This window comes from Fulmarus glacialis, unplaced genomic scaffold (genome assembly GCF_000690835.1).
Source record: "Fulmarus glacialis isolate BGI_N327 unplaced genomic scaffold, ASM69083v1 scaffold7449, whole genome shotgun sequence".
NCBI lineage: Eukaryota > Metazoa > Chordata > Aves > Procellariiformes > Procellariidae > Fulmarus > Fulmarus glacialis.
In genome coordinates this window covers 47,973-66,548 of record NW_009235172.1, presented here as the reverse complement: position 1 = coordinate 66,548, position 18,576 = coordinate 47,973, and the positions used below count along the sequence as shown (strand labels likewise).

Here is an 18,576-nt window from a genome sequence, read left to right as displayed (position 1 = left end):
GTTAGCACATCAGCAAAAATAATGTACATTCCTGTAAACAAAAAGAGAAACCCCTTTAAGCTTGTTGTGTATATATTGTTTATAGTTTTCCTGAAATAAATTTATTTTTCAGTGGGTGTTACTACATCAGAGCTTTTTCTAATTTTTTTCCCATTTCTACTTTTAAGAAGCACTTTATTGATTCAGTATTCTGTCATGTGTGGTTTAAAGGGTGTTTTTATAATCAGTCGTCAGTGAAAACTTGTCAAACAGCTGTCGATTACCTTATTTTAGACATCTAAAAGAAGATTCCTCGATCCAAGGTAAAAAGTTGTGCTGCTGGAACCCCTGCTGTGGTGAAATACAGCGGGCAGCCAGATTTAAGAGTCTGGGTATCAGTTTACTTACTGCTCAACTAAAAAGAGTAAATAAAGGGCAGCATTCCTTTTCAGTTAGCCTTAGGCTACTCTTTTTCCTTCATAATCTTATTTTTTCTTAATTTCACAGTTAGGAGGCAATAGCATTAGCAGACCCCAAACTCTGTTCTGTAAACTGCTCTTCTATATTCATAAGGCTAGGACAGATGAGACTGTGGGACAGGTTAATTCTCCAAGCTACTCAGAAATGTGGGAGGAAACACCAGAAATCAACAAAGGTCATCTCATCCAGTTCTTCCACCTAACAGGCATTTTTAAGCTGACTTGTCTTTTAAAATTCTGCTGTATCTACAAGCAAAGTGGTACTGCTAGGGTGTCTGCTCTAACTCTCCAGTGGAGTGCATGCTGAAGAACTTGTTTCATTCTCTTGCACAGGAGAAGATACTCACTTTCTTCCCCTTGTCCCCTTCCCCCCTATCTTCTCCTCTATGAAAGCAAACTCTGTTTGTGCCTGTGCCCTCTTTTACTCAAGGGGTAAATCAACTTGCTCACTCACAACTAAAGTTGCTTGGTTGTGTGGACGCGCAGGTCCTGACCTTTCTGGCAGTCTTAAACAGCAGCTCTCATGTAATGTGGGGCCAAGTCCCTTTCAAGATAGTTGATAAACAACTTTTTTTTTTTCTTTTTTAATGAAAATAAGGAAAGAAACACATTTTGAAGATAAGCACACAACAGATATAGGGTATTTGCAGCAGCACGTAGCATATGTCTGATTAATACCAGAATATGTACTAAAACTTCTGCTAGTATAAACAGGCAAGCTACCCCTGCAGCATGCCTGAGCAACACTCCTGGGAGAAGTTTTGTACACTTGCATTCATGTGATCTCAAAGGAGGAGACATGCATAAGGGTATGTGTATACGTGCACAAACATGGGAACAAACTGAAACACAGGAGCTTCCCTCTGAACATTATGAAACACTTCTTTACTGTGAGGGTGACTGAGCATGAGAACTGGTTGCCCAGAGAGGTTGTGGAGTCTTCATCATGTATGTTTTTCTCCTTGATAATCTAGACAAAATTCTCCATAGGGAGACTGAAAGGGGCTGAGCTTTAAATGTAGAGGATGTACTACACTAGTGAAGAGACATCCAAAGAAACTTTATATACAATAGCAGTAAGGAAAACAAGCTTTCAGATGCATGCTGAGCAAGCTCCTGTTTATTCCAACACTTTCAAGTGAACACTGCAGCTCCAGGAGCAAGGACATCCAAAACACATCCATCTCATCGTGACTGAAAACAGAAAACACAGCAGCAATGCAAACAGGTTCCAGAACAAAGACAGTAACACTCCCCCACCCCCAACTGTTCACTCCTGATCCCATACTAGGTACTAGAGAAGTCTGTCACCAAATATGCCTGAAACATAAACAAGAGTTCTATCACAGTAATAAACCTATCATGTTCCCTCCAAGTCTGCTAACGAGATACTAGAACAAGCGTGCCCAGCATCAGCTTTTTATCTATTTCTTTACTACTATACATTAATTCCATCTACTCTTATGAAAAGGATATCACAGAACAACACTTAAGGCTCTGAGGGTGAGAGATTTAGATGTGAATATATAGTTTCACTATTTCAAGATTTAGAAGCGTTGAGAACATTATCTATAAACATAGATTAGAAGAGTGCTTATTAAATGGGAGGAAAAAGGACTACTTAACGTGGAGTTGGCCAAGAAATTTGAAAATCCAAGTCTCCAGTATTCTCTGTAGACAACACATACGATAAAGCTTTTCATTTAAAATATTCCATGTTTGACTAGACGTAAGGACATCCATATGTTATCATGGATCTGTCTGAGAACCATTGGCACAGGACATTGAGATCAAATGCTGAAAATGAAGCAAAACAATTAATTTTGATTGATTGTTTGGGGAGAGTACACTGCCACACATCTGCCAGTTACCTCCTTCAGCAGCAAAAGCTCTTTTTGTTATATTGCCTTAGGGCTCTTTGTTTCAGTACCTGTTAGTTCTTAAAAGCTATACTGTGGGCTTTAATAATGTGTACGTAAAGAAATTCAATTTTTTTAACAGCATTTTATTTTATTTTATTAAAAGAGTGGAAGTGTGGACAGGAGGGATTTTTTTTTAAAATAAACTCTAGTTGTAAACATAACTGACAGTTAAGACTTTGCTTAAAACTTTTGAAATCATACCTTCGTAATGGTATGAATTTGTAGTTCATATTCACTGTACTTACACGTCACTCCTCCAAATCTGCAAGTCCCATTTCTATCAGTTTCATATGAACTAGGTTTTGGTCATCTTCATACAAAGAAATGGTGACTTCTGGTGAAAGAGCCTGAAAACCAGAAGTTGACAGAGTTCTGACAGTAACAGATTTAAATCTCAAGCTAACCAATAGTAAAAGTTATTTTACTGGCTATACTCACTGCCTAAATGGAGCTGTGAATATACAAAGAATATTTCTGTTTTTAAGTAAAGAAAACTCGTTTTAAAACAACAGGAATGCTCAGAAGCTTTTTGTTTGCAGGATTAAGAGAGCACCACATGATTTTCTCTCTTCATCAGCATTCCTTTGTAGAAAATCGTTCACAATTTTCATTATGAGGGTTCACAGTAAAACAAATACTCAGAAATTACACTCAGAGTGCTAGTAAGCTTTTTAGGCTGAGCAAGAACTAAGAGGAAAAAAAAAAGTGTTTCTCACAAGCATGGAAGCAGAGAGCTGTTTTCCTTCAACACACTCCATCATAGCCCACAATGCTTCCACACTCCATTCCGGGGAATAAGGAATTCTCTCCACGTTTTTTTCGTATAAAGCAGGTTTAAATCCAGCCAGCAGAGCTCGTACTGCCTGAACAGGGTACTTCAGCAGATGATAAGGTATGTGACGCAACCTAAAACAAAAATGAAAAATGTTTGCCTGCAACAATCCACCTGTCAAGCTAAACTGTCAGTATGGACATAACGGTTCATACAGGAGATTTACAGTGCGGAAACTGGGATCAGAGCCCCTGCTCTACAATAACATGCTGGTGTCACACCAAACAATTTATCAGGTAGGGCTAAGCCCACTAAAGGACTTCAGCAAGTAACTATCAAGAAACAGGCCAGTATCACACAGACCCTTCAGCCCGCCAGGCACACTGGCTTGCCATTACAATGCCTGGGGAGGAGTCTCAAGCACCCAAGACAGATTTGAGCACAGGAATGCAAGTGCAAGTCATCACAATGCAGGCTCCAAATCTGGTGCATCTGGAAAATGACATAGACCTTTGTGGTCCAAAGTGCTTCACACCTGGATGTACTCTAGACACACTACTGGAAATTGGTACGTCAGTTTTATATTATCATCTCCCCATTCTTCTATCTTTCTATCCCAGAAGCAAGGGAATGGGGAAGCAGAGCAGAAGTGCAACCCTGAAATAAAACACACACCCTCTCCCATGACTCTAACAGTCCGTGAAGCAGGAAATCTGTTCAAATCCCCATTTTGCCTCATCTTCAGCAAGGACCTGTAGATCCCCCAATAAGCTCAAGAGCAATTCAATGTGATTAAGCAGTGTATATATATATCTAAAGTGAGAGTGCTTGAAGAGAGAAAATGCAGACAAGCTTAGGAGACCCTAAACGCCTGGGGTGCTTGAGACACTTCACTGACATCTGTGTGTCAGCACAGGAGCAGTTCCTACAGCTACAGCGGCTCTGCACCAGGCAGAACAGGGATTTGAACTTCCAATTTCCACACAAGCAGCACAGGGTGTGTGCCACTCAGATACTCCCTTATCTTATTCCCCAGCTGTCTTCTACGCAGATTGCATCGCACAGGATCAGAGGATTTGTTTGTACACCTGGAGGGCTCAGTCCCTATTTTGTGTAAGCTTCTTGGGTGCAAAAGCAGATTATAAGCATGAGCCTACTTCACAGGTTAAGTAACCTGAAAACGATGAAGAAATCTGATATTATAATAATGGGCTTCTCAGAACAACCTGAGAAAGAGAAGCAGGTGCACATACCCCGTAGACAGAAATTATTTAACCAGCCAACTAACTTTCTCTCCAACTGAAATCTAATGCTAAATTATTATAAATAATGTATCTATAGTTATATAAAAATAAATAATAATAAATGTAAAAATACATATACTTATTTGTAAGTATATATTTTATAATATAGTGTATACATACATACACACATAGACATTTTACATGCATTTTTTTCTTATGTATTTACCTGCTTGTTGGGACAACTGAAAAACTACCATAGTCAACAAACTGAATCAGGATCTTAACAGGGTCAAATTCTTCAATGGCGAGGAGCTTTGCTCTATACCATAAACCATCCTGGTATTCCACAAGGCAAGGCATTTCTATAAAAAGAAAAAAACAACCACCACAAAACACCCCAAAATATACTCACAATCCAGTACAAACTAACTGAACTTGAAAATCCATTTTACTTTGTGACCGAGATTAAGACTTTTTCTTCCTTCTCTAATTCGTACTATTTTGTTCTATGCATCCTCCAACTCTCTCTGAACTCCAACTCACAATCATTAGTATGCAATTTAAGTCTAGTTTCTCTACCTCACATGGCAATGATGAGAATTAACAGAAAATTAAGAGACAGTGATCCAAACTGTTTAACGTTTAAACTTTTCAACTTCGACTCATTTGCACATTTCAGTTAGTAAACAGATCGATCTGTAAGAAAATAGACAATAGTCTGGAGGACACTGGGCAGATGCTGCCTAAAATCTCAACCAGAATTTTACTAGTTGGTAGAATCAAGCACTAGCAATAACGGATTTCTTCACAAAGTTCTACACCCACATACTTTGTTATTTTAGGCCCAACAGCTGTGGACAAGAGAATTAAAGCCCATCTTTTGCCCAATCGGAGAAATCCAGAATTAAAAGTGAAGTGATGCTCTTTAGGGTTCACATAATTTCTAACTCTTGGTAACATGATTTTCTGTACATAACTTGTGTCTTTCAAATATATTTCACAGTTACAGCTTCAGTGACAGCCACCTTAAGACAAAAGTCTTATTTTTGCCATATGCAATCTAAGCTCAGTTGATCAACTTTAACAGGCATCGGAAGTCTGAGTTCTTTCCATCATTTTCCAGTGGAGCAGAATGACACAGAAGTCTCAATTTCATGAAAAGTAAAAACATAGGATTATAGAATAGAAGAATCATTTAGGTGGGAAAAGACCTTTAAGATCATTGAGTCCAACCGTTAACCTAGCACTGCCAAGGCCACCACTAAACCATGTCCCTAAGCAACACATCTACACGTCTTTTAAATACCTCCCGGGATGGTGACTCAACCACTTCCCTGGGCAGCCTGTTGCAGTGCCCGACAACCCTTTCGGTGAAGAAATTTTTCCCAATATCCAATCTAAACCTCCCCTGGTGCAACTTGAGGATGTTTCCTCTCATCCTGTCACTTGCTACTTGGGAGAAGAGACTGACACCCACCTCGCTACAACCTCCTTTCAGGTAGTTGCAGGGAGTGATAAGGTCTCCCCTGAGCCTCCTTTTTTTACACTCCTGATTATAGTGTATCATATGATTATAGTGTAGTGTTACTCCTAACTCTCCAAAAGTTTTACTTAAAGATACATAGAAATATAATTATTCCTATTCTTCAGAAACAATTTCAGGCTTTTTGTACATCCACATGAAACAACAGGGAAAATAAACACACTAACATACCTGTGCGAAAGTGTGTTAAAAGAGGAAGAGACTCCACACTTTTATTGCACCATTTCAGGGCTTCATCAAGGCTCTCCAACTCCGAGTCACAGCTGGCATCTCCCTCTGTGGTAGAGTGCTTCATAAGGTTCTTAGAAGCATCAAGGCAAATATATACCTACTCAAAGAAAAGGCTCTCATATTACGATTTTTGCAGATGTCTTACAACCTTCAAATTCCATCAGTGATCAAGGATTATTAGATTACTTGTTCCCATCTTTGAAAGGTTCAGCACATCCTTGCTCCCCTTTCTTCTTTCCTCAACTTACGAATAATTTCTTATTTACACAAAATTTTTTCCAAAAGCAGAAGAGTCATGATTTATTAACACCACATTTCAATGTTAAAAAGTAAGAATGAAAGGAACGCACATACTAGAGAATACACCCATATGAGATTTCGCAGCTGTGTCTTATTAGGATTCCTCCCTCCTGCTACTTGGTAAATAATCTCACTTCATAATATCAAACCAAAGATTAATTTTAAAGTTAATGAAAGAAGAACTTCTGAAATGGTGTTTTGTTTGCTATGTGAAGACATTCCATTCACCTAATTTATAACTGGATCATCAGTATAATGCTGTAGGTCAAGGAAATGAAAGTTTAAACAACATGCACAGGCGAATTAAAATCTACATAACAGCTTCTAACTGAAATGTCTTTTTTTTTTTTTTTTTAAAGCAGAGCCATTTCAGAACATTATGGTATTTTACTGATAGTCCAAACAAATTAATGGGTAGGTTATTATTTTTTCTAAACTCAGCATTATAATTCACTAGCCAGGAAGAAAATCAATTTTCCTTTTCTAATTTGTACACAATATAATCAAGCTGCAACTCCATCATGCACCTGCTACTTAAATCTATAGGAGTCCAGAGCAGATCTAGTGTTTACAATTATATAACATGTTCAAAAGCAAGAGTTCAAATCATTTGCACAAAATGAACCAACATATATTCATTATTTCTCCTAGAAGAGAGGAAGCAGAATACACAATTTAAGAAAAGCCCTTTTCTAAGATACCCAAACACTTCCATCTTGTATTTAGTCAAAATGTACGCTATATATCTTTTTTGTATATGTACACTGTATATCTTTTTTTTTTTGAAGATGTGTATACTCAAGTGAATTAGTGGGGTGAATTTATATTAGACCATGATGCTGAATTTAAAGCAATCACTTCAGTACCATAAAACCTGTTATTTGCTTTACAGATTTACCAAAACAACGACACAAGCACTTCAGTATAAATCAATCCACTCAGAAGATGGTAGATTTTGTAACACGATCAGCTTCTCACTGCTTCCTGTTCTCCTATTTCATCATTCAACATTCAAAGTCCACATAGGAATCTTTTATTTGGTCAATGAACGTTACATTCCGCCTTTTGCCTGGGAGACTACTAGAGGGAAGCTGTGTGGGTTTACACAAAAATCCATGATCAATCATCGACCAAAGGCAGTAAAATAGAACTGCACAGCCAGAAAATGTTCACATTACTGTACAACGTTCCAGTAATGTAATTTTTGGAGAATAAAGAAGAGACAAATCATTATTGTTCTGCCAAGTTAAGATCCAATGACCTATTTTCTTATTTTACAAGGTAAGTACCAAACTGCAGTATTGTAATTCTTGAAATTAATTTTTTTAGGGAAATGGTCAGTATTTACTTCTCTGCCCCCAAGAAGGTATTTCAACTAAGAGTTCATTCAGCTAGTTGCACTGCACAATCGTCTGTATCAATAACTCAGTAGAATCTTGCAACCTTACTAACCCTTTTTTTATATTATCTAAAACTGTTAGCCGTGATTTCCTTTTCACCAGCATGATGGGACTGCAACATTTCCTGTCTGCAACATATATGAGATGTTTACAAAACATACCTCCTTAGGGGACACTAAATGGGTAACTCTGACAGGAAAGGTATCCCCTGGAATAGGTAGCGGTGGCAACATGTATGAAGGCGAAACAGCAACGTCTCCTTCAAGTAGCTCCTAGACCAAGACAGACTTTAGTCAAGCATCATATTTAGTAACAAAATGCAAACCAGTTTTGGTATGATTTCTGGTTCAAACGAGTTATCTAATAATGTAAACAGTGTGTCCTTGATGAAAAAAATATTAATGAACATTTCTTTTCAATACTCATTAGGTTTTTCAAAAAGCTTTAGCTAAAAGATAACGGAACAGAACTAGTTAATTAACACTTAAAATATAAAGAATATATCTTTGAAATGGTCCTAACATACTGACTTGCTAACTTGACTGACGTTAATTCAAAAATGCATTAAATATGGAATTCCCTTTAAAGGGAGAAAACATTTAGAAAGAAAAACTAAAATAATAGCAATTAATTGACACAGATTAACCTGAATGCCATGCCCAATGTTACTGCAGTTTGCCAGAGCAAGTTATCCCTTAAGAGAAAGGCAAAGGATAATTTAACTCCTTAGTCACCAGAACTATCACTCCTTCAAAAAGATAACAGATTTTGCAAAGTACAGATACATATTGTCTCAGTAGCATAGCATGCTCCAGTGCGTCTTCTTCTAGAACCATGTATTTTACAGTTTGAGTTCTACAGGCCATTAACTCTTTTGGTTCATGACAAAATAAACCTTGGTGCATTATATTATGCCTTTATAAGGATGTATAGCACATAGCTCAGCTGGATCATAGGTCATGAGTACCACTCCTATTCTCTCTTTACTTTAATACAATACATAAAAAAGGTACAATTTCTCTAAAATGCATTTTATTTTTACACATCTACTTGATGAACAGTTTTCATTATGCCCAGAACAAAAAGTGAAAGCAACCAGATACATGTAACTGCAAAATAAAACAATAAATTCTGACACTTTCTTCCCTCTGCGTAATCTGACATAGGATGCAGTACAAATATTCCTCAGACTTAACTAGGAAAAAACAGCTTTTCTATTGGAAGTATGTACTCCTAAGATTGAAAAAAAAAAATCTATATTGATAAATACTAGTAAAGAAAGGATGTCTAACTATGTCATAGACACATACAAACTAAATGCTAGATTTCTGCAAAACAAATCAGGAACATTGTGACAGGCCACCTGACTACACCTGGCTCTAAAGATTCAACTTAAACTCCAGCTCATTCCCAACTGAGCACTGCACATAGCTCAGCTGGGTATCTTAGTCAGCTCTTGTGTGTATCTTTGAAAGAAAAACTGCATTCACATTTTTGTTGTTAACAGTCTTATGGTCAGTAGATTGGTTATTGCTAGATCTACCACACTTAAGCATAGACAGTTCAGTTGTAAATACTGGTACTAAAAAGATGTCCTACCAAGACATTTCGAACAGTTGTCCTCCATCTTTCTGCCTTTGTGTCTATTCTTTAGAATTCTAAAAATGGCTTACATTCCTTATTACATCTGTAAAGCCATAACATAATGTATTTTTAATACGTAATTTACAAATCACATAATACTGTATACTTAATAAGGCAACATAAGAGTGCTTTTCAGCATGAAGAATTTAATCCAAACTAAGTAAATGGTAGGCTGCAGTGCAATGTGTTACATTTATTTCCTTCTCCACCACAAGCAAAGCTTTGTTTATGAACAGCCTACATGAGCCCACCCAGTAGTGTGAGGCATTAAAGACATCTGGAGGATGATAAAGACCAAAGTGATAGTCTGGCAAGTCTCAGGTTCTGTATTTCTCTGAAACGGACAGGGTATCTTAGACTTTACTCTCATATTGACAAAAGGAAAGCAGAAAGGGCTTTCTATCCAGGTTTTTGCAGGATGCTTTTCTACTAGTCTTGTTGCAAACATCAGTGACAGGTCTTCTTGGTGTCAGAGATGGTGGGACTTACGACCCACACAGCTGGCCTTCAACCCACATGGCTGGCCTTCAACGTATGCCCACAGTCATTTGACACCCCTGTCCTTCATCCAGGCTTGTCCTGATAAATTCCTGACAAGGAAACAACATCTTGGGGTATCTGGCAGGTCTTTTAGTCATACAGATCATTGGTTTTAGAGGAAATTAACTGCCTATTTGAAAGTGGGGAATAGGGACAGGAGGAGTAAGCCTTCCTGCAAGCTGAAGTGCCAAACCACACAGCAATCTCAGTGCTAGAATTTGTAATGATGCATGCAGTACTGTAACACCAATTGCAGTATCTGCTCCCATTTATCATGGAAGTCCATGCAGAATCAGAGGAGGAGGAATTAGCCCTTTGTATGCTGCTGCTTCTGCCTAAAGATTTCTCTCTCTGCCTGAAAAGACACCGCGCTCTCTCTAGAATCGCTAGCAGACAACAGCTCCTGGTGATGCTGAAAGCGTTCAAATAACTACAAGTCAGTAACATCAAAATGGCTTTGCATGAAGTCTTCTCAGCATTGTCTTTGGTGTCATTCAGAAGGCAGGTGCTAATTGAATGAATGGCTAATATGTCAACAGCAGTTTGAAGCGCATCTCTCCTCCAACCTAAACTAAAATAATAGACTATTCCAAAAAAACAGCGCTGGCACTTCCAGGGGTGGATTAAGATGGAACACTCTGGTCAAGTGTTTGCTCAGATTATGAGCTTAGAATCTGAAGACTTAAAGTACCTCACTGTAAAGGAGCTGATATGCAATGCAGTTAAATACAAAAATAGTCCGTATAAGGAATTTTGAACTCATTTCGGTTCAGATGGTTGGAAATGGTTTGTAGTCAACTGCTGTAGAAAAAGTAATTCTAAAAATTGTTAGTTAAGTCCGAGCTCAGAATGAAGAGATTAAAAATTTGTCTGTCAAATGAAGCAAGGCCATAGTCCCCCATGCCTGAATATATGAGCACAAGGCAGCACCTGGCTACTCGGTTCAGACTCACAGTGGTAAAGAAACAAACAAAAACAAACAAACAAAAGCCCCCCATCTCCCAAAAAGCCAAATCAAAAAATACCACAGTATAATGGTGTTGTACATGTAGGTAAGTATGCAAGTGTGTATATGTATACACATAAACGTACGCATACACCTACAATGAGATTCACTGCTATAGGCTCACCACACTTGGGGTTCTGGTGTACTCTCCAATATCCTACTGCCTACTAGGGAATTTTCTGGCTAATGACTAAGCTAGGATTGTCATATGGTAATGAAGACCAGACCCTAATCTCACCCTGTGCAGCTCAACAGAACTGCATCCCAAAGACAATTAATACACTCTGCAGTAAGACACAGGTATAGTGGGCTCTGCATAAGCAGCTATTACCACTATTAACAGAATTACAACACTCACAGAAACAGAATGCAGTCCTTATCAGATTACTTACCTGAAAACACAGATTTGAAGTAATGAAATAAAGTTACAAAACTATAAAATAATAAAATATATAACAGCTATACTTTATATAATAATAGTATCCTTTAAACAATGCAGTGTATCAGTTGGTTTGTGAGGATGGCTGCTTAGCCTCTACAAGCTAAACCCACAGCTAATTATATTTCAGCGTTCTCAGAGCTGCCTGCTTCCTACTTCAGCTATTCTAGAGGTTCTGTTCCTGGAACCAGCTCGAGTTCTGGAAGCCTTGCTGCTTTTCTGATCCACAACTGAACACCTCCGATTCTAATTTTCTTACGAATTGTTCTGAACCACTTATTCCTGGAACGGATCTGCTTAATGCTATATTCCTTGAAGAAAGCATTCCAGGCTTTCTGAATGCTTCTTGCTTACAACCTTTTTACACAGCTTTATTTTTGTTTTCCAAATGTCATTTTTGTTTTAAGGGTACAATCTCATTTCAAGATCCATATTTAGTTTGCTGGAAGTGTCATGTGCAGACTTTATGAAAATGCAACAATGAAAACGCAATTAGGTTTTCCATGGTTACTCAATTTTAATACGCACAGAGATCTTTCTAACTGCATCACAAGTCCACTGGTATACATGCCAAGACTTACATCACCAGTGACCGCAGTGTACTCTGTATTGTAAAATTATCTTCTGAAGCAGAGATTCATGTCGTAAAGAAAAATACATTGGCAGGCTTAAACAGAATTAAAGAGAAAAATGCAACAAAGCCTTCGTAATTTAAAGAAACCTGATCCTCAGATTTCAAGAAAAAAAAATACAGAGAAATTACTTACCTGATTTTTTTGTGTTAAGACAATGAAGTTTGGTGAAAATTTCAATCCTCCTCAAAAGAACACCAGATAAATATCACAGACACTTGAAATGAAGAACCTAGGTAACTCCCTTAGAAGTCACTAGGTTTATGCTGAAATACTTGATTAAGTTTATTTTTTAATATCTCCATCCTTGGATATATTTCTATGATTAACTAATCCCTTCAAGTGATAAAAATATTACCCTATTCCTATTCTTTTACATTTTAGAGGAACACAAAAACTAACTGGACTTTCAACAGAAATGCAAAAATCTCTTTTCAGTAAGGAGTCCAAGAACAAAGTCTTGGCAATTCACTATTCCATACAATCTTATCAACACATCATATTTACACTTGTTATGCTACAGAGCTGTGTACTTAGTCTTACTGCTGTTTACATCACAAAACTGTACAGAAATCTAAAAAGAAATAATAAATCATCAAAGGTCACACAACAAGCACCTGAGTAATCTTTTTAATGTCAGAAAAACAACAGCAAAAGACACACACACACACACACAAAAATCTCACCAGCTCTGGTACGTCCTGACAATCTTCAGCAACACAGTACTTGTGGTATGCCATGAAGGAAGAAAGCGACATTCCACCAAAATACAGGTTGATGGACAATTTACCCCATGGGTTATCTGGTAATTCCTACTTACACAAGACAAAATAAGATTATAACAGCAATAGTGTGACTGAGGTTTTAGAAATAGTGACCAGGAAATTCAGACCTGTCATTCCTGTATGCACCATACTCATTCATCAAAGATACAAAACCAGTAAGGATGGCTATTAACGTCAGTTATGACACAAATGGGAATACATCTCTGGAATGGCAGCACTGACTACTCAGTCTAACACTGAAACATTATCCCATGTTTGCTCACTCAACAATAAACCCTTGTCTTCCACAATTTATCATTAGAAATTAAGCTATCTGAAATTGCAGACAATACAGATTATGTGTTTCCTTATAATGTTAACATATTAATTTAAGCATGTCCATACTTAATTATGCCAAATTTTAATAACTTAAAATTAAATTCAGAAGCATTTATGCTGTTGGTAGGTAGGTTGCTTGTCAGAATGACAACACAGAATACAAAAAGGACCAAAAAATATTAATACCCCTAAAAGGACACATTTAAGGCCTGAAAACTATAATAAAGGTAAAGTCATAGGAGAAATAACTTTAGCTTTGGATTTTATTTTGTCTAAGAAATACATTTACTGCTATACTCCTTCACCTATTATTCTTCATGTAAGGAAAAAAAAAAGGAAGAGAACAAAAACCCAGCCTCATTCCACATCTATGAATAAATCAAGCTACCTGAACATGTATTTCAACCTCTTCATTTGTAAGTAGTTCTTGAAGGCAATCTACTGCATCCTGCTGCCAAAAATTTCCAATCTATTTGGTGAAAAGGCAAAAGAAACCCCACACGTTAAGATGCTGACAAGTAATACTCTTACTATTCTTAACATAGTAAGATGAAAATATGTGCCCATCATTCACAAACTTATTTGAAAACACTCATCATTAGTTTGATTTGTCTACAACAGTTTAAACATTATCCGCTATTTGGTACACTAAAACTTACGGTGTGACAAAGCTGACCAGCAATTTTCAGATTATGAAGTGGCTTAGAAAGAGATGCTGCTTGCCAAGTCTAACCTTTACTACATACATAATAATGTATGTGTGCACAATTACCTGAAGCATAACCCAAAGACAGAGAATTACACTCAAAGATAACTTAACAGACAACAGAAAACACAGGATACTTTAAATACTTCTTTTATTCCCTGCAATATCTGTTTGCCTCCCAATCCGTAGGCTTATAAACCTGTCTTTCTTAATCTATCAGTTGAACTGCTTCCAACAATAAAAAGGTTTTCCTTCGGAAGAAGTTTAAAAGTAAGCTAGTCATTTCATTAATTCACATTTAGTAAATGCATCACTCAAATTTTATAAGATGTGATGATATGAGAAGATGTTTTTTACGTATCAATTACTTACTAACAAAAACCCCTAAAACAATTCACTTGTATTAGTTTAGCGTAACAGATTGTTTCCTACACAGCTAAGTTCAGAATGATAGAAACACTTTTGCAGGACTTGAAGATTTACAATTTTCTGGCCATTTTGCATTAAGAAATCCAGGCCTTTCTTCTCATTGCTGCTACTGCAAAACAAACTACCGCTTCATAGTATCATCCTGCCAACCACTGCAGTGTCCTGTCTCACAAAGATTTAATTCCAATGACGGCTGCTTTTGAAGCATGGTCATTTCATAAAGCAATCTGGCATTTCCTAATAAAAGGCTGCCTTGCTGAAATGATCCTCATCAGCTACTCTGAATCCTCATAGGCAAGAAAAAATACCAGCAATCAGTCTCAACCTTTGTATGACCAAACAGTGTATTGATTTGAGTAACTACCTACTAAAACATCTTCAAATTTACCATTACTCACTGGTACTGTCTTGTAGAGCTGACATGGTATGCAAAATGGAGGAATACCAGTATACAATGTAGTTGGATACAGATGACACTGAGGAATCCTTTCTACGCAACCATGGTCTATGTACTGTACCTATATGAAAAGCAAAGCTTTCCTGAAATAATTCCTGTTTTTTAAGTCAAGTTTAGTAAAAGAAAGTGTTCATTTACAGCATTCACTTTTCTGGAGGAAAAAATAATGGTTTGCTTGTAAGTAGGTGATGTGACAAAGTGGAAATGAAGGAAAGGATTAAAAAACTGGTACGGCAGATTAGAAGTTCAGTTTCTAAATTTGTCTTGCAAGAGATCCCTTTGTGTAATAACCTACAGCAGTTTAAAACTGAAAGAAATAAAAAATTTGTGAACTAGGATAGTGTCAGACTTGCAAATCTACATTCAAAAAGCATGAGCAGACTCAAGAGTTTAGATAAGATTAACTGCTAATTAGAAAAAGTAGCTTTATACCTGTGTAGCAGAAAGAATTCAAACCAAACAGACAGCCACTACTTTTTGGGTGGCGATAGGGTAGGGGGAAGCTAAACCTAAGTATTTTTAAAGCATTCCACATACGATAACAACAACAACAACAACAACAACAACAACAACAAAATAAGAAAAAACCTAAAAGGGATTACTTACAGGTGATCAAGAGATTTACTTAAGAACATTTATCACCACAAGGAAAACTATAGGAAAAATTGTGACAACTGAAATAGGCAGATAGAATTCATCTTTAAAATAAATGTAAAAGTCAGGACACTTATCACACTTTTAAGCAGAATGAGCATCTGGATAGTCAGGGCAGCTGAACGAAAGAAGGTGTGATCATAAATTTATTTTAGAGGATTAGATTATTTGGCCTTCCCCTCCCCCCACTTTTTTTTTTTACATACATGTGCACATGTTCATGCACGCACACACACACGCGCGCGACATATAATCAAACTTACCTGGAGAGTACTACCACCGAGTTCTACAACTTTACCTCGATACCACATGGTATCTGATCCTCTTACAACACAAGCTTCTCCTTTTTTCCAGCAGTAGGGTTCCAGAAGACCAAGGCATTTGAAGTTACTTTGTATTTCAGTCATCAATTTGTTTAGTTCAATTTCTGGGGGGAAGGAGGGAATAAAAAAATTCAAAATAGTCTGTAACATATTAGCACAAACTGTTTCAATCACTAAAAACCAGCAGATTCAGATGAAGACACGTATAAACATAAAATACATGTGCTGCTCCAAAAAATTGATAAAATATGTATGTTTCACTTCTAGTATATGCAAACAAGTTACTACTTAAACAAAAAGTAAACTGCATTTCCAGTTGTGAAGCCATTAGTAATTTCGGATTCTAATCTCAAAAAAGAAGAGTCTGTAAATTTTGCAGTTGACACTTGGCAGCACTAATACAAGAGCCACTCCATGAACAAGACAACAGATTCCCAGAGACAGTGATAACACAAAACAGGTGTCCAGAAGACCCTCTTCTGCTATGGGTACAGTCTACAGCAACAACTGCAAAAATAATACAGTCTTGGGTGAGTGGGGTTACTGTACGTTGAATTTCAAAGTTTTATGATATCATCTAATAGTTAAATTTACTTGTAAAAAAAAAAAAAATTGATGTTCTCATATGGAAACATTAAAGCACAATATTATCATGGTACTGAAGCCTGACACTGCATCTGTCAGATGAAAATGTACCTCTTTCAAACAGTACAAACAGAAAATATTAAGACATACAGAATCTATCATAGTACAAACAAAGAGCCCAAGGAAACCGGATACTGAGCTCACACTGAAGGAAAAAAATCCAGTAATATTTGAGAACCAGGCTAGCTTCCGAAAATCTTTAGGACTGTGTCTTCATTATTATTAGTAAAATGTATCACAATCTTGACATTATAAAATAAAGCACTTGCTGCTTTACCCAATACTGCCTAGAGAAGAGAGGCAAGTAACCTGCCCACCCAAGCGCCTGGGTTTTTTTGATTTCTTGGGAGAGCGGAAGGACAGGAGAGCTGATTTTGATGGGTTTAGGGACAGGGCGCCGCCTCCTGCGGATCTCTGTTTCCTCTGCCAGGGAGCTGCGGCACCTCTCCCCCACTGCTGCAGAGAAAGGGGTGCAGGGGCACGCACCCCTCGACCCCCACGCCAAAGGCCTTGTCACCTTCCAACAGGAATCTTCCAGAACTGTGTTCCGATACAGAACATGTATACTAGAACACATATCTGGTATATTTTGATATACCAAACCTATCACATTCATAGACATAAACATGTTTTCTTCTATGTGATCTTACCAAATGATTTTGGTATTATATAAATGGTTCCATCACGTCCAACACAACTTACTACAGCTTGAAAAATTTTCATTTCAGGTATAATGGGGGATTTATATGTTTCATCCACTCCTGAATGAAGCAGTGCCTTATATGTTTTGCATATATATGTTTTGCATTTCTGTTCACTCTCTGAAATAGTGATGGTTTCCTCTGGAGCAGCGTTGGTTTTTGCACATGCAGTTTCTGAATTGCAACCATCCAGTCGTGTGTTCTCTTGCTCTAGACGTACTTTAAGATGTTCCTTGGAGACTGAGCAAGCCACACCAGCTTCATCAGTTCTAGCAGATTCAATCAAATCATATCAATGTATTAACTGATAAAGAACTTGGAAAGTGCAAAAGAATAAAATAATAGAAGTAAAAAACCAAACACACAAAGATGGCAAATGCTTGTTAAAATACTGTCAATCATCTCATCTACCAGCTTAGAGAACTGAAACGTGCAGTGGATACAATTAATAATGTTATACTCAAATAAGTTCACTAAAGATGGAGTTCGGTTGCTGCATGTTGTACAGGACAATCCAAATTTTTGTTTTACTTATTAGCTTATCACAATGTGAATATGAGAGTCTGAAAGAATATAAAAATAAAAGTATCCAAACCTTCTGTTTCTAAAAGCCAAACCCTTTTTAATAAGGTGTTCTGAAATATCAATCAATTGTCCTGTTTCATCTTTGTAAAGAATTTTCACAGGCAATGCACAAGCCACATCAGTTTCCTGGAAAAAAAAAGGAGAGCTGGACAACATATTACAATATGCACCTCCTCGAAACTACAGGCATATTTTTCATTTTATTAGTACTGACTGCAAATCAGACATTGTTGAACAATTGATGCCCACATCAGAAGACACAAGATTTATTTAATCCATGTCACAGTTCCCATCATTTTACCAACAGTTCTAAACATGACATTAAAAAAAAGTAACAGAATGAACCCTTCCTTCTTCCCTTAGCTTTTTATTAGAATGAACTGCCAAACACTTTTTTCCTCTAGCAGAAGCTTTAAACCCACTCATAAATAACTTTGCTCATCAGTACTTTTATTTCCAGATATACTGTGAAACCTCACTGGCAGCTGCCAATAGACACTTTAAAAAAATTAAAAAAAAAAAAAAAAAAAAAAATCAAACCCTCGTAATAATTCTGTTTTTTTTACCAGCGGAAGAAATCAATTACTAATGATGTTCTTACAGTATCGGACTTGTTCTTTTTGTTTCTGAGGCTTGAAAACTAATATAGTAGCTGCTGAAATTATTCTCATCAAGAACTTGCTCATCTGTCCATAAGAGTTGTCAGCATTCAGTGATCCCAAAGACATAAATATTATTCTTCAGTAACCAAATATATATAAGACTCTGTTCTTTCCACACTGGGTAGCCAAACTGCTCTAATGCTCCAGTGAATAATGAAAATAAAGCAGAAAAAAGAAAAA

At 37.0% G+C, this 18,576-nt stretch overlaps 1 protein-coding gene across 1 annotated transcript in view; it reads right to left on the bottom strand.

Moving 5' to 3' along the window:
* Positions 1–2,628: 2,628 nt before the first annotated feature.
* RNF17 (ring finger protein 17) overlaps positions 2,629–18,576 on the bottom strand; it is a 50,132-nt gene continuing 34,184 nt past the window's right edge. The window contains exons 26-36 of the mRNA XM_009585913.1: positions 17,745–17,860; positions 17,099–17,418; positions 15,744–15,907; positions 14,768–14,887; positions 13,623–13,703; positions 12,818–12,943; positions 8,032–8,142; positions 6,111–6,267; positions 4,623–4,758; positions 3,097–3,286; positions 2,629–2,727 (exon numbers count right to left, since the gene is read on the bottom strand). Coding sequence (XP_009584208.1) covers positions 2,629–2,727; positions 3,097–3,286; positions 4,623–4,758; positions 6,111–6,267; positions 8,032–8,142; positions 12,818–12,943; positions 13,623–13,703; positions 14,768–14,887; positions 15,744–15,907; positions 17,099–17,418; positions 17,745–17,860 — 1,620 coding nt within the window. The remainder of the gene's footprint in view (positions 2,728–3,096; positions 3,287–4,622; positions 4,759–6,110; positions 6,268–8,031; positions 8,143–12,817; positions 12,944–13,622; positions 13,704–14,767; positions 14,888–15,743; positions 15,908–17,098; positions 17,419–17,744; positions 17,861–18,576) is intronic.